Source organism: Lonchura striata, chromosome 6 (assembly GCF_046129695.1).
Source record: "Lonchura striata isolate bLonStr1 chromosome 6, bLonStr1.mat, whole genome shotgun sequence".
Classification (NCBI taxonomy): Eukaryota; Metazoa; Chordata; class Aves; order Passeriformes; family Estrildidae; genus Lonchura; species Lonchura striata.
Genome location: NC_134608.1, coordinates 35,281,186 through 35,295,699, shown reverse-complemented (window position 1 = coordinate 35,295,699; position 14,514 = coordinate 35,281,186). Strand labels below are relative to the sequence as shown.

Genomic DNA, 14,514 nt, shown 5'->3' with positions numbered 1-14,514 from the left:
CCAAGCCAAGGTGTATCAGAGCACTGCTCCAAACTTGAACTGAGCAGTCACCTAGAGACAGAAGAAGCCACACAAAGGTATAGCCAAGTTGTTGTGCAAAGGGTCAGAAAGATGTAGCACAAAATTTGTATCCATTGAGACTTGTGAAGCTGTGAGCTGCTCTTGCTAGTCAAAACTCTGCAGTCATGCCCTATTTACATCCTTTTCCCAGGAGACCATCTTCTTGTCTAGCACACACACACTTCACTCAAGTCTTGTTGTTGATGTAGATGCTCTGACTAAGCCCTTATTCTTGATGATTATTGAGTATAACAGTGGTTGTCGGTTATTTTTCTGAATGCTTTACCCCACTACTGAAGAGTATACAGACAGCAAATTCCTTGGACAGACCTAGCCCTTGCCCATGATGCTGCATGTTGTGTTATGGCAAACTAATTTTTTTTCAAGACCATTTCATACAGAGGGTGAGGTTAGATTAAAAGAAAAAAATGGAAAAACATGAAAAGAGAAACACACTGCTTCTGTCACTCTCAGTGTCACACAAGACACTGAGAACAGGATTAGGCAAGGCCTGCCCATGGATGCACCCAGGGCTTGCACTAGTTCCAGGAGGATTATTCTTGTGTGCATGAGTACATGACAGACAGAACAGATTTGGTCTTTGTTGCTTTGACTTTTCCAGGATGCTCCATTTATTTGTGCATTTTAGGAAACAGACTGGTACAGTCAGGTGTTCTGTACCTGGGTTCCCCTTCTCCCACCCAAACCAGAAATAATTTTAGGCTAAAAGCATCACCCATGCCAGAAGATGAGAGAGCCAAATCTTTTTGAAGACAAATGACTTACCAAAATCACCAGGGTTTCATCTGAGTAGGTCTAAACAAAGAACTTCACCACAGTCTGTGACAATTTGGCTGAAGAGACAATGAGTCCATTTTGTGTTTTCAGACTAAAATTGTCTGGGTGGGGGAACACTCTTGCCTCAACTTCCTTGAAAGCAGGAATAAGAGGATTGGTATTGCTGAGATTATTCCAGAATTTGGGTTATGGTGCAGAAAACTGATTCACATTCTGCAGTCTGAAATGGGGTATATTTTGTCTTCATTGTCTCACTACCACTTGTACGATTTGACTGCAGCATGGAAGCATCCTGATATAACTTTACAGTGCATCATGTTGTTGTTACTGTAGTAACTTATTACTAGGACATCTTGTGTTATCTTTATTGCTGCAGTACCTGGTACAAATGTGCAGCTGTTTGTCCACACACACTGTTATTACTGCCTTATTCCCCAAACTAATTTACTGCAGCATCCTGTTGTGTCTTATTGCTGCATTATCAAAATGCTACTTTACTGCAGTGGCCTGTGTTACCTTATTGCTACATTTATTCTAGTATTATTATGTCAGTTTACTGCTAGTTTTTATGGCTGCCCTGCTACCCTTTTATTACAGTACTCTATGGGATCTTAGTGCTGAGTTATACTGAGAGTACATTAATCCATTTGCTTCAGCCTAATACTGTCTGCACTGGCTCGTCAAACCTTCCTTAGTGCTTGTCCTGCTGCTGTTTTGCCACAATAGCCATGAGTGCTCTGGATACTCTATTATCCAAATAACAGTGCACAGCCATATTTCACAGCCATAGCCCTGTAAGTATGGGTAGTTTTGTAGCTAGCTTGCACAGCTTGGACATTGTAGGAGCTTTCCAGACTGTCTTTCCTTGAATTGATGCCATTTAGAACATAAACAGAGGTGGAAAGCTGATTTCCTAACTCATCTTCAGCATGATGAGGTAGTTGGAAGACACTGGACACTCAGAAAGCAGCAGATTACTGCTTGCAATGCTCAGTGGGATACCGTTGGGTGTACAAAAGTAGCATCACTTGGAATAAGCAAGGTCATTAAAAAGCAATAATTCAAGGATGTGGTTCATGTGGAAGTAATTACATGTTAGTATCACCATATGTGAAGTAAAAGACATGTGAAGAACAGTTAATATGTATTCCCAGGAGGAGGCCTTGTCTACTCTCATGTTTGTTTTGGAGAACTTTAGTCAGGAAGTGAGGAGCAGAGCTGTCTTCCCTCCAGAGGATATGCGGCTCTGTCCGCTCAGCTAGCCATTGCTGAGCAGATTAGTTTGCACGAGTGTGCATTTAAATGGCAAGCTGTTCAGCATCCAGGCCCCCTGATGCATGCCCATATGCACACTCTCCGTGTCTGTAAGAATTCCCTCCATGTGCTCAACTGTTCAAACACGGAATATTCCCCACAGGCAAAATACTGTGGCAGCCAACATGACCGTCCTGCAGGAATAAAGCTGAAAGACAAAGCAGAGTGTGTTGCTCAAAGGGCAGCAGCACATCCCCAGGTTAAAGTCTGGCATTTCTGCTGCCTGCACAGACCATAACCCAAATTCTACCTGTCCCATCACCCGCCAGCATTCTCTAGTCCTGCCAACATGTGTTCTCATGCTGCAGGACCTGAGGAGTACCTCCGTGGAGCTACCCCATCCTTCCCCCAGGAGACTTCTCCAGTGTCAGGAACTCACTGCAAAACGAGACCCACATGTACCACTTTACTATCCCTGCTCCTTGCTACACACCAGTTTCATTTTTTATGTGTACATCTTGCTCAGAAATGCTCTGCAGACCAGTTGGAGGGCTCACAAGACAGACCTCCCATGGGAAATGCCTTGTGGCTGGGCAGCACTGGCAGCAGAGTAGCTTGGAGTGCAAGCAGCTGTTGCTTTACAGAGCTCCAGTGATGCATGGCACTGGAGGGTTTTACAGAGATAAAAACACCATCTACAAGGCTCTGAGAAGAGATGACCGCTGCATTTTGGTAGGGATGACCAAGGGGGCACATATGCATATGCATAAATGGACATGTGAACCTATTCTACAAAAAACTGCTATTTCCCAAAGGGACCCTTTGGCTGTGTGGGCAAAGGAGGACAAATAGGTCCTGCAAGGACAGCTAAGTGACAATTTGGAGGGGACCAAATTTCCTCTTCAGAGGCAGGGGACCACAAGAATGTCAGGGACATTCACGGTTCTGCAGTCCTGGAACTTGCTTGTGTGTCATGTATATGTAGGATGAATTTGGTCTGAAGGCCTCAGACAGCAGGCTGTTTAGGGTATAGGCATGTGTAAAGAACAAAGATAATACTCAGTAGTCTACTGTACATTCATGCAGGAGAATGGACCTTAGGTATAATTGATATTAGGACTTTTCTGCAGGAAGGAAAAGAGATACCAGAATGAGAACTGTCATGGGCCAAGAGGAAGGTTCTTTTTCTGACAGATACTATGCTGGCATGTTTTTGTGCATACATAGGCCTTAGATATTAGAATAATACTTGCCTCAGAAGGAAATGTTGTAGATAGCCAGCTATTTACTTAGCTAGATGGTTTTGCCTAGGTAGGAATGCAGACTTGTAGCCACATAGCAGTTTCTACCACCTGTACAAAAAGCCAATTTGCCTTGGCATGAGTGAAAAAGACCAAGAAATGTCTAGTTTAATGTATACTTCAGATCTGAACTGCTAACAAAATATAGGAGATTTTGTGAGTCAGCTGAGTCTTGAAATTATTTTTTTATATAGCTAGTATACTGTATGTGAATGCAGGTCATTTTCCTAGCTGCAGCTAGTGTAAGTGGATTTCATAATAAAGTCACTTCAGTCCTGTCCTCATCCTAACCTCCATACCTCCAACAGCTTGAAACAAACTACGGGGCCATCTTTTGCTGTTGCATTCATGGGCTGCACATCAGATGAGTTTAGTGGAAGCTCATTTCCTCCATTGGTACAATTTCACTCTCAGAATGATGCTTCTCAGCAGGGTCAGTTGTGATGAGCTGGGTGTGCTGCTGTTTAGCAAGGGTCACTTGTCACCCAGTGTCCTGCCCATTCATGCCATGAATTCTCTCCTCACTGTAGGCTGAATTTTGACACCTCCCACATCAGAGTTACCTTTCCCTGAACACAAGTGAGTGGATTTTGGCCTTCTCTGATTGGAGAGCTGGAGTTCTGTTTGGTTTGCTTGGAGAAAAGTTTGAACATGCATCATTGATTAGGTATGCAATATCTTAAATAAATAGAAAATTAAATAAAATATAAACCAACTTACTTTAAAATACTCTGTGTGTGTATGTGCTTGTGTGTGCATTGTACATCTCAAACATGACTTTTTGAGCATCTGACTTTTTGAGAGTCTGATCACATTTGCAGTATGTGCACATGCAGAATGATTCCGCCGTCGTCAGAGAATTTGCACCAGGATCAGAGTCTGACTCAAGGGGAAGGATCCTCAGGTGGTGAAAAACACTCCTGCTTTCCTGACTTCAGCTGAGGATCTTGCCATCATCTCTGGATATGCTACATGCTATTGGAAGGACAATGAGTGATGAACTTAAAATAGTGCCCTTTTTTTTTTTTTTCATTGTTTTAAAGGAGGAGAAACATAGGAAAGAAAAACCAAGTTAAGTCAGTGAATCTGCAGGTGAAATGCATTTGGGATTTTGTGAGAAGGAGAAGCAGCTTCCAGCTGAAATATCCAGATATTTTATTGGATCCAGACAGCCACATGAAAAGGAGCAAGTGAGATTGCGGTGCCATCTTATTACAGTCACGTTTGTGCCAGGGAGAAAAGAGATGTGGAAAAACACTGATCTCTCTTAGCTCTTCTTTCTCCAAGCTGTGGTTGGGTCCGTTTCTGTAAATTACTAGACATCAAGCCCTCGCCGTGTCGACCTCCCGTGTATGGTGAAGTGCTCTCCAAACCTCAGTTGGAAACAAAGTACCTGCACAGAGCTCAGGGTCCTTAAGGAGCTGTGCAGACAGGGAAGTGTTGGTGTAAACTGTGAAGAGAGGTGCTCCACTGGCTCTCTGCTTCCAATTGTTCAGGCTGTCTCCCCTGCAGGGACCTGCTCTCCCTGAAATGCCCCGTCCCCAGCAGTGGTCCCAGCTGTCTCTCCCGTGGGGCGGTCGGCTGGAGCTGTCAGGAGGACTGCATCAGGCCAGTGAGGCGCTTGCTTGCCAGAGACTTTCCCTGGAGGGAGGGACAAAGAGACAGAAAAGATCCAGAGGTGTAAGTGGTGTCTTAGAATGGTTTCTCTGGGAGTGAGGGGTAGGAGCCTTCCCCCAGAGTGGGGCACTAGGCTCTCCTGACAAGGGAGACAGGTGAGGTGAGCCTGCCTCTAGAATTTCATGTGCCTGCAATTTTGCCCCAAGAAAGTGGTTTGGCAAGGAGGAATTGTGTCTAATCATGTCCAGTGGCTATCACTCAAGGCTGTGCCCTGGGACCCTGTCTCGTGAAGATATTTCCTTTTTCCAGTTTCATGGGAACTGGTAAAAACAAAGCCCTGTCCTACACTCACTGCTACTCCTTCTGCCCAGTGCTGTCCTGGTGCAGAGCTCTACCCAGCTTGGGGAGGGATGCACAACCAAGGCTGCTGTGAAAACTGGAATGTTCCTCCCACAGTCTGTCAATCAGTATCAGCTGCACAGCATCCACCACGAGCAGGTCTAGGAAAAATGTAACTTCAGAAACAGTTTAGCCTGTTCCTGCCCTGCTTTTACTCACCTTGGCACACTCCTTGGTCACTTGCCTGCTGGGTTGGTGCCTGTTCTCTCCTGCTTGGCCTCCCTGCCCTCCCTGTGCTCTCCTCCAAGCCACCAACGCAAGAGTGTGGCAGCCCTGCTCAGGCCCTGCTGTCATCCACGTGAGCTTTCCCACTGGCAGGACCAAGGACTAGGAAGAAGGAAGGTCACCTGCACATCTGAACTCCTTCCCTAACTTAGACTATGGTTTCAGGAACAAAGGAACTACAGGACCTATTTCAGGATCTGCAGCCAGTGTTCTCCATTTGCAGACAGGGTATATCCACATAGGGAATACTGATGTTTTTGCAATTAGTGATATAACAGTGAAAAACTATTTTAGGTATTGCACCAGTTGCTGTATTTCCTCTTGAAAAATTATGTTTTTCTTAAAGAAAAAAAAAGTCTTGCTTGAAATAAACATTCAGGGAATACCAAAGAGCTGTAGAACACCTAGCAGCTCTTAAAAAACCTCCTCTCCATTACTATATTTAGCCAAAATTTCTTTTGCAATAAGAAGTCTTACTGATTGCTGTTTCAAAGAAAGAGCCACAAAAAGACCAAGAGAAATTGATTATCTAGTGAAAATAAGTAAGCACAAAATGTAGAAAAAAAATTGAAATGTAAAAATTAGCAGGCTATTGGAAAAAAATATTTTTAAACAAGTTATTACTCTAGGAAAAGAGAAACACTTCCTAATTCCCTTTGATTTCTAATCTCTTTCTACGTAGGGCTGTTCCAGGAGGATGTAGCTATTCCCTACCGAAGCAGCATTTCATTACTGAGATCTGTGACTTTCACCAAATAATTTGTTCAGCTGCATGAGCACACACAGCCTAATCTGCCCGTGTTCTGTATAGCAGCAGTTGGCTGCAGGAAACACTGTCATCATGCAGATTCTCCTGCCTGGCAGGAGAGGCCCACAGCCATTGCTCTGTGCCTCACACACAGGGCTCAGCATGGGAATGGCCAGCTCCATCCCAGAGCTCTGCAGACACACCATTCAAAGACATGCAGGTTTGGGTTTTGGTTTGTGTTGTTGTTGGTTGGTTTTGTTTTGTTTTGTAGGATAAATAAAATGTTTGATTATTACTATTTTTAAATGCACTGTTGTAAAGCTTGGCCTAGGGGGTGGCCAAATCTTCTGCAGGGCAAGATGGCTTGGGGAGCTAAGACCAGGGCTGTCATTTTGCTCCTGTTGAGGAATACCAGAGAGAGAATGCTAAAGAATTATGAGTCCCTGAATCCTAGTTATAGGAAGAAAGTAAAGATATGGATGTTAATTCCTGGAAGAATAACATGGCTGAGTTTAGAAGGAAAAAAAAAAAAAAAAAAAAAAAAAAAAAAAAAAAAAAAAAAAAAGTTCATTTCCACCAATATTTGGGTACTTCCTTAGGAAAAAAAAAAGTAACGAATAATCCTTGGTTTATATAATGCCTATTCAGTCAGACTCTTACTAATCTGCGACAGGCAGCTCCTCTTGTTATCTTCTCACAGGCAGGTGGCTTGGGGCTACGCCAGCTCCCTGCAGTCAGGTTCCAGCAGGGCTGAGGAGCAAACACTGTTCCGCGTCCCGCCCCCATTTCAACATTCCTGTGTTCCAAGCAGGAAGGAGAAACGCCGGTCGTGGGCCAGGCTGAGGAGTGGGGACGGCTGCCCTGGAGAAGGTGGTGGGCTGGAAACGGAGCCAATGGCCGTGATTTGTGCAGAGCGAAACTTCGCTCATGGGTTTCCCCGTGGAAACTGCTTCTCGTTGCGGGGAAAAGCAGTGGCCTCCATCTGCAGCTCCCCATCTCATGGGAAAGGCGTTACCCTGGGAACTGCAGCAAACTTCCCGCCTGCAGGCTGAGATGAGTCCCCAGTGCAAAGCCCGTCTGTCTTGCAGGATAACTGCGCCAGGGAACGGCCTCATGGGCAGGGACATGCAAACAGATGGGTGCAAGAAGCTCTGTTTTAAGGCAGCGAGAAACAGGCAGCAATGCTGTCTGCTCGGCTGTTGTGTTCACCTCTGTGCTAGGACAGATGGCAAAAGGATCCCTGAAATTGCATAGAGGGATTGATGCTGCGACATTTTTGACTACAAGCAAAAGTGCTGTAATGTTCAGCCCCCACCTAGAGGCATACTGATGCAGGGGCTTTTGTTTCAACCCAATGCAGGGCCAAGTGTCAGCCTCACAGCATGAGTCTGAGTGATACGGATATCAGCAGGCTGGGCTTGGGTGGGATGCAGGTGTTCAGTTTAGGATTATTTCATTTTAGACCTCCTCGTTAAAATAAAAGTGGATCAGGAAAAAACTGCATTTCATTAGGAAAACTCTTATCTCCTTCCTATTACTAAAATGAACAAGAAGGGAGCAAAACAGTGTATAACAGGTGGAAAAGCCGGATGGGATCTGCAGTCCACCTGCTGATACAAATCAACATGACTCAGTTGTTTTCACAGAAGTGCTGCTGATTTACACCACCTGAGAGGCTGGCCCATGGTATCTGTTTCAGGTTTAGCCCTGCAGGGCTTCTAAGGCACAAAGCACATCAGGAGACACAAAAGGTTTGCATCAGCTGACTGAGAAAAGCACAGGATGGCTTCTTTGGAATGGGGCAGCAGCTCATTCGGCAGGCAGCCAGCTCTCTCCCAGGACCCCCAGCCAGTCCATCCAAACCTACCTGTGCCTGCTTACCAAGAGGGTGTCCGTGGCCAAAGAGTCCAGGATGGTGACAGCATGCTTTAGTGTCATTGCTTAGGGTGTGGGAAAAAGGCATCTGGGTAAACAGGAGAGTGGCCTGTGTCCACCTCGATACAGCAGAGGTGAGATGCATCCCTGTATTCTTTGTGATCCTACAACCCTTCCCTGAGGCTGCATAGTGTGAATGCCTGAGTCAGTCAGGTGAAAGGCTGCTCTGAGAAGCTGGAGGTGGCTGAAATAGTTGTTAATTGGGTATAACACATGCCAAAATAGGTCCAGGAGAGCAGGTTGGGTCTCATCTACCACGTGGAATGGATGGAATTCCCTTGGGGATATATCTGACACAGCAAGAACATTTCCGATTATGATGTGAAAGTTTGGCACAAACAACACCTAGTTTCTTTAAAAAGGTTCAACCAAAATAAATCATGTTTTCCTTCCACGCATCTTTGTTTAGCATGAAACCAGTGGCTGTCTCTACCTCTCCTGTCTTCTGGAAGAGAACATCAGCAACAACTGCTGTATTTCCATGAGAAATTACATCTAAGCTAGGCTGGCAGGGTATTTGGAAAGTGTACCATCTCAAGCTCAGCACACTTCAGTGCTTCTTTTACTGTGCCACATGTATATACTGAATAATTTTAAGGTGAGGTTAGAGTGGATGTAAGGAGTGAACTTTTTACATCGGGTTCTAAAGTCTATAAAGAAATCCTTGTACTCCAGTCCCAAAATATTTGTCACTACTAATTAGGGTTACAACAATTAAAAGCCCAGACTGTTGTCACTGAAACAGCATAGCACAAGCAGTAGGGCATATGTTGTATGGCATATGTTGTGTGTTGTCTTGGATGCAGGAAGGCTTCCTTTTCTCTCATGTCCTGCAAGCAATTGAGCTGTTCCACAGCTTACAGGCAAGGATGACATGGAGCTTCACCGCATCTGGTAAAGGTAATGTCCAGTTATCTCTATGCTGCTGAATGAATTTTTTTTTTTCCCCTTGAACCACCCCCATGACAAGAGCCATTTCTTAAAGACAGTGTAAAATCCGAATTTGGAGTATCCTAAGGAAAAAATCAGGGAATACTTAATACACCTAATGAAACTGTCCCCTAGAATATGATTTCCAAATATGTGGCCATCCTCACTGCTTGGCTACATGTCCAGCAGAGGATTGGATCTCAGCACTTGTGGACCATCAGGGCTCAGTGAGACCCACTGAAATAAAGATTAACCTGCAGGTCACAGGAGATGGTTAGCACTTCAGTGGCTGAGCCTTTGCTGAGTAGCTACTAAGCTAAAGTGTAAAATGCAATCAGCAATTATTTTAATGAAGCAAAATTCAGCAATTTAACATAGGCAAGAAGCCAAGTAAGAAGGAAAAAAGGGGTGTCTGGGATTTGATGCAAAAAAGGGACAGCACTCCTTTCAAACCTCCTGTATGAGCTAGCAGAGTTTCCGTCTTGCTCCTTGCTTTTGTCTGCCAAAACCAGCACTTTGCACAGTTGAGAGAGAAGCAAAGAATGGTAACTTTAAAAAATATTTTTAAATAGGAAATTTTGTTCTGTCCAGTACCTATGGCTTCACACAATGTTGGTATGATCTGCCCAGCACAGAGCAATTCAGCATGCAGACATTCCCTACCCCAGCATGCACAAGCCAGAGCTCCCATGCATGTTGTCAACAACTTACCTGAACAACCAGGCAGGATTTATCCCACAAGGAGCTTTGTGGCTGCAGCAGTGGGAGAGAGGAGAGATGGCAGCACAGGCTCCCCTTTGCCATGTCAGTACAGACCAAAGTGCTTTCACGCTGACTGCTCGCATCCACAATTTCCACCCACCAGCCTAGGGCTCTGTTTGCTACAGCTGGCCCCACTCCTTGCTTTCTAACTCTCATTTTTGTTCACGGCTCTCCTTTTCCCAGTCTGCTGCGCAATCTGCTCCAGCCAGAAGCATCACCTTCCTGGAAGAGAAGTCATCTCCTGGGGAGCACTGTTGCCCCATCCCCTTTGCAGAGAACTAGGGCTGGTCTGCATCTCCAGTGAAGGTGAGATAATTCTCCTTCCATTGACTTGAATCTGACGTTTTTCACATCATCACAGGCACTGCTCAGTTTTTCAATCTGTTAGCTAATATACTAAAAAAAATTTGTCAGTGGGTAGACAACGTCCTGCAACCAAATTTTACTTCTGAAGAGATTGTTATGGCCCTAGCACTGCCAGCACTGTTTGGTTTCCAATGTTATATTACAATGCAGAGCCTAGGGGAGCTTTATTTTTGCACCATTTAAAAATATTCTTTTTATTAGATTTTTTTCATTAAGATATACATTGTCAACATAATATAAGTGTAACACAAATTAATGAAGTTAAATAAGAAATGGAATTTAAAACATAAACAATACTGGAAAATAACTTAGTTCAACACAAAATAAACACGGACATATAAACTATGAACATAAGAAACATAAATTAACACACAAAATGTGTTGGACGATACCACCAATTATACACTGACACAAACTGAAAACAGGAGCTGCAAAGTGGCTGTAGAGGGTAAGGTGGGGCCAGATGCTCCCAGCATGTGGAATGCTCTTGTGTGCTTGCCAGCACAGTCTCATGAGTTACCCCCAAATTCTTGCAGAGTGGACCCCACTCCTCTTCTAAGGCTTGACTGACAAGTTACCTGAGCTTCTTGCCATTCCTGTCCATCACAGTGAAGCTCAACCACCATGGTTTATGTTCCCACATTTGATACTGCTTTTTTGCTCTTCTAGGTCATATCTCTTATGGGAACAGTTCAGAGTGTCAGTGCAGTTACAATCAGTATCATCTATTCCCATTTTAAGTTGTGAGGATTTCTTACGCTTCCTAAATGAGGCATTGCACTTTGCTTGGAGAAATACCAGTACACCACTCCATATGGCACAAACCAGGACCTGTGTATTCATCCGTTCCTAGCAGAGCTTCACAAAAGCTGCAGCCCTCCTCCACCATCCCACCAGCACCACAAGCAGGATCCTCTTCTTTTGTGGTACAGTCTGGGCTCCAGACTGTATAGCTGAGAGTGAAACAACTTTGGCACTGGTCGAAGCTGTCTATGGACTGCAAATTCAGCATCTTTTCCTCCCTTTGACAAAAACCCAGGAAGACAGAGAAGCAGAGGGATCACTGCAGCCAGTACCCAGTGGTATTGCAGACTGCATTTTCAAGCTACCTCAGAAATGCCCTAACTGAATGTTGCTGGTTTGCCTCTTGGGCAGGGTGTGATTCTGTGCAAAAGACTCAGCTTGTTTGACAGCTTTCAGCATGACTGGGAACCAGATATGTAAATATCTTGTACAGAGGAAAATGGATGCACCACTGAAATATCAAATCTCCCTGGAGTATCAAAATAAACTTGGCCGAAATCACAGCAGGGGCTAAGCACACCTTCCCTCCCAAACACATTGCTAAGGTCATGGTTTAGTATCTGCAGCTAGAACTGTCTGTAGTGAGAAGGTATCAGCTTTTGTCTTCCAGGGCTTGTGTGTGACTCAAATGAAATACAGCAAATTAATAGTGGGTGTGTTTGAACTCTGTATAGTGCCTTTCAACCAGGAGGGTCCCCAAGCACTTTCACAAATGATATGCACAAAGATTACTCACCCACTTTTCCCTTGCAGGGGCAAAAGGAAGCTGCCATCCTGTGCCAGCAGCACTGCACAGTAGTGCTTTTAGGAAGTGAAGGATAACTGATCGACTAGAAACAATGCATACTTACCCATTAAAGGAGCTCCTGGATATAGAGCAGACTGTGCAGGTGACACTGCAGCTTACCCCTGACCAAACCGGGTAAGACACCATGACAACACCAAGAGCAGATGTGGTGCATTCCTGCCTGCAGTGGCAAGTCAGTGCATGCGCTGTGCAGGCCATGCATCCGTCCCTCTGCAGCCCCAGCCCAGCCCCACTGGCTGGCGGTCACACCAAGGGAACAATCACAGGACAGGCTGCAAACACGGGCTGCAGCCCCTTTGTGCTTTGGGTACATTCTGATGTTTCCCACCACCTCAGTAATGCAAGTTCATTTTCTCAGCACAAGCCAGTGTAATGATTAGAGTAGCCAAGTAAGCACATTTTCTTTTAAAGTAAAATACCTTCCAAAGATAAAAATAACCCTTTTCCCAGAATGTCTTTTCTTGATGACAAATCTAAAAAATTTTGGAATCCACTCCTGTATCCCCTCCCTTCTTGCTATCTATTCTGATAGCCACTTCACCAGAATATCAGTGTATCATCTTTTTATACTTTCCACTTTTTCAACCACTATTCTCTACCAATAACAGCTTAAACCTTTGTCATTATTGGAGGCTGTGAATACCTTCCATATTCTCAAATGCTGCGATCTATATATGCAAGCTGGTAGAGCTGGGAAAGTGAAGAAGTGGGAAAAGCGATAAATATATGACAGCTTTATGAGATTATCAAGGAACTAGTTAAAAAGATGACATTGGGCAGCAATTCTTTCTCCAGCCTTACACCTTCTTCACTGCTTTCATGGTTACTATTTATAATACATCACAGTGACACAGCTGTGCAAAACATCACACAGTTCACCTGAGAAAGATAAGATTCCATCAACACATTTCACATGTGTGACACCACACTCATGAATTAAGAATAGGACTGAGTTTGACTTGGGCTCTGATCCAACAGTACACAAACCAAGAAGATATAAAAAAGAGTATGAGTAGCAGTGGCTAAAGAATGAAGCTCAGGGTCAGGAAGATGGGGAAGCAGCAGCAGCAGGGAAAAACAAAAGTAACAACATGGAGCTGGGAGCCAGCTGAGAACATCAAGGAAGGGACAGCCAGGCAATCAGGGTAGAAACTAAAGTTTTCACAGCTATATAATGCAAGAGAGCAGATACATATGGAACTGAAATTAAATATGCAACTGTGGATTTCTCTGGGCACTGAACTGGGATGCACGTACATCCTGAAACAAGAATTTTTCAATACAAAATTACTAAAAGATATGAGAAAACTAAAGCAAAGGAAATGCTACCATGAAAACGTCAGTTTGCATCACTGCAAGGAGGAGGAGGGCATGTTAGGCTCCAGACAGAAAGCATCTTGGGCACTGAGCACAATAAATACATTGAATACAAGGTCTCCAGTCATTCTTGTTTCTGGAAAAGTTATCCTTGCATGAGAAACCCAGGTGGCTCCACAGGTATTAAGTATGTCATGTGGGACTTTGCCTGCAATGCTTCTGGGTGAGAATACAAAACCACTAGACTGGTCCTGCTAACATAAGGATGACAGCAGCTCCTGCTTCCCAGCTTCTCCTTTTGCCTATGCTATGGTTCATGAAGCTGGGCCAGTCTGTTGATTCAGTAATTAACTTGTGTCTGGGAACTGAGACAAGCTTCAATCTTCATTGATGTGCTGTACAAAATGTTCCATCCAAAATGTCCAGTTTGAAGAAGGGTCATTTGAAAACCCTTATTCTTACATCCTTAATCTACAGTCTACTTCCCACACAGCTTGAACACAGACCATCTCATCCTTCACCTTATTTTCTTTCAACACTGCATTGAATTTACACAAGAGATTCTTTGCCTTCTTCAGGTAAAGACCTTTTCCAATCCAGAAACATAATGTGTAACAGTGTCCCACATCCCTCAGTTCAGCCAGAATTTGTAAAAATTCTGCCTAAAGAATAGATTGCTGCTCTGGTCACTCTCTTGGTCCTTTAAAACACAAAGACTGAGAACTCTTATCTTCTAAAAAGTGGTACATGTGGGTGTACCTTTTTTTCTTACAGAATATCAACTGGGAATAAAATCCAGAGGTCTTTGCACTGAGTCACCACCTGGACAGTGAGTCAGAAATTTTAACACCTGTTTTATTCCAGGGAAAATTCCTTCCTTGGAATACAGCCATTTTAGGAAAGGTTGAATTCAAGTTTGGGTATGATGGTCCAAGCTTATTTATCTAAGTTACCTGCTGAGGCTGGTATCCATAGGTTTAATCCCTGTTATTGCTGCTTTCAGAGATAATGCTCAAGATGCAACAAAGGACTCCTCTCCTATCTCCTCCTTTATTAAATGCAAATGGTTACCAGTGCAAGTTAGGCAGAGACTTGGTGGCTTGCTTTGTGACACAAAAAGGAGAAGTAGTTCTCCTAAACATACTCATTAAAATATATTTTCCTTCTACACTTGGCCCTGAAGGATCATC

General features: G+C 44.1%; 1 protein-coding gene across 2 annotated transcripts in view; it reads right to left on the bottom strand.

Annotated features, from left to right (window-relative positions):
* Positions 1 to 653: 653 nt before the first annotated feature.
* The window catches only part of RGS6 (regulator of G protein signaling 6), a 253,427-nt gene continuing 239,566 nt past the window's right edge, over positions 654 to 14,514 (bottom strand). For both annotated transcript variants that reach the window (XM_031505011.2, XM_031505010.2), the window contains one exon: positions 654 to 5,054. In XM_031505011.2, the coding sequence (XP_031360871.1) occupies positions 5,004 to 5,054 (51 nt within the window). In that variant the 3' untranslated portion in view covers positions 654 to 5,003. The remainder of the gene's footprint in view (positions 5,055 to 14,514) is intronic.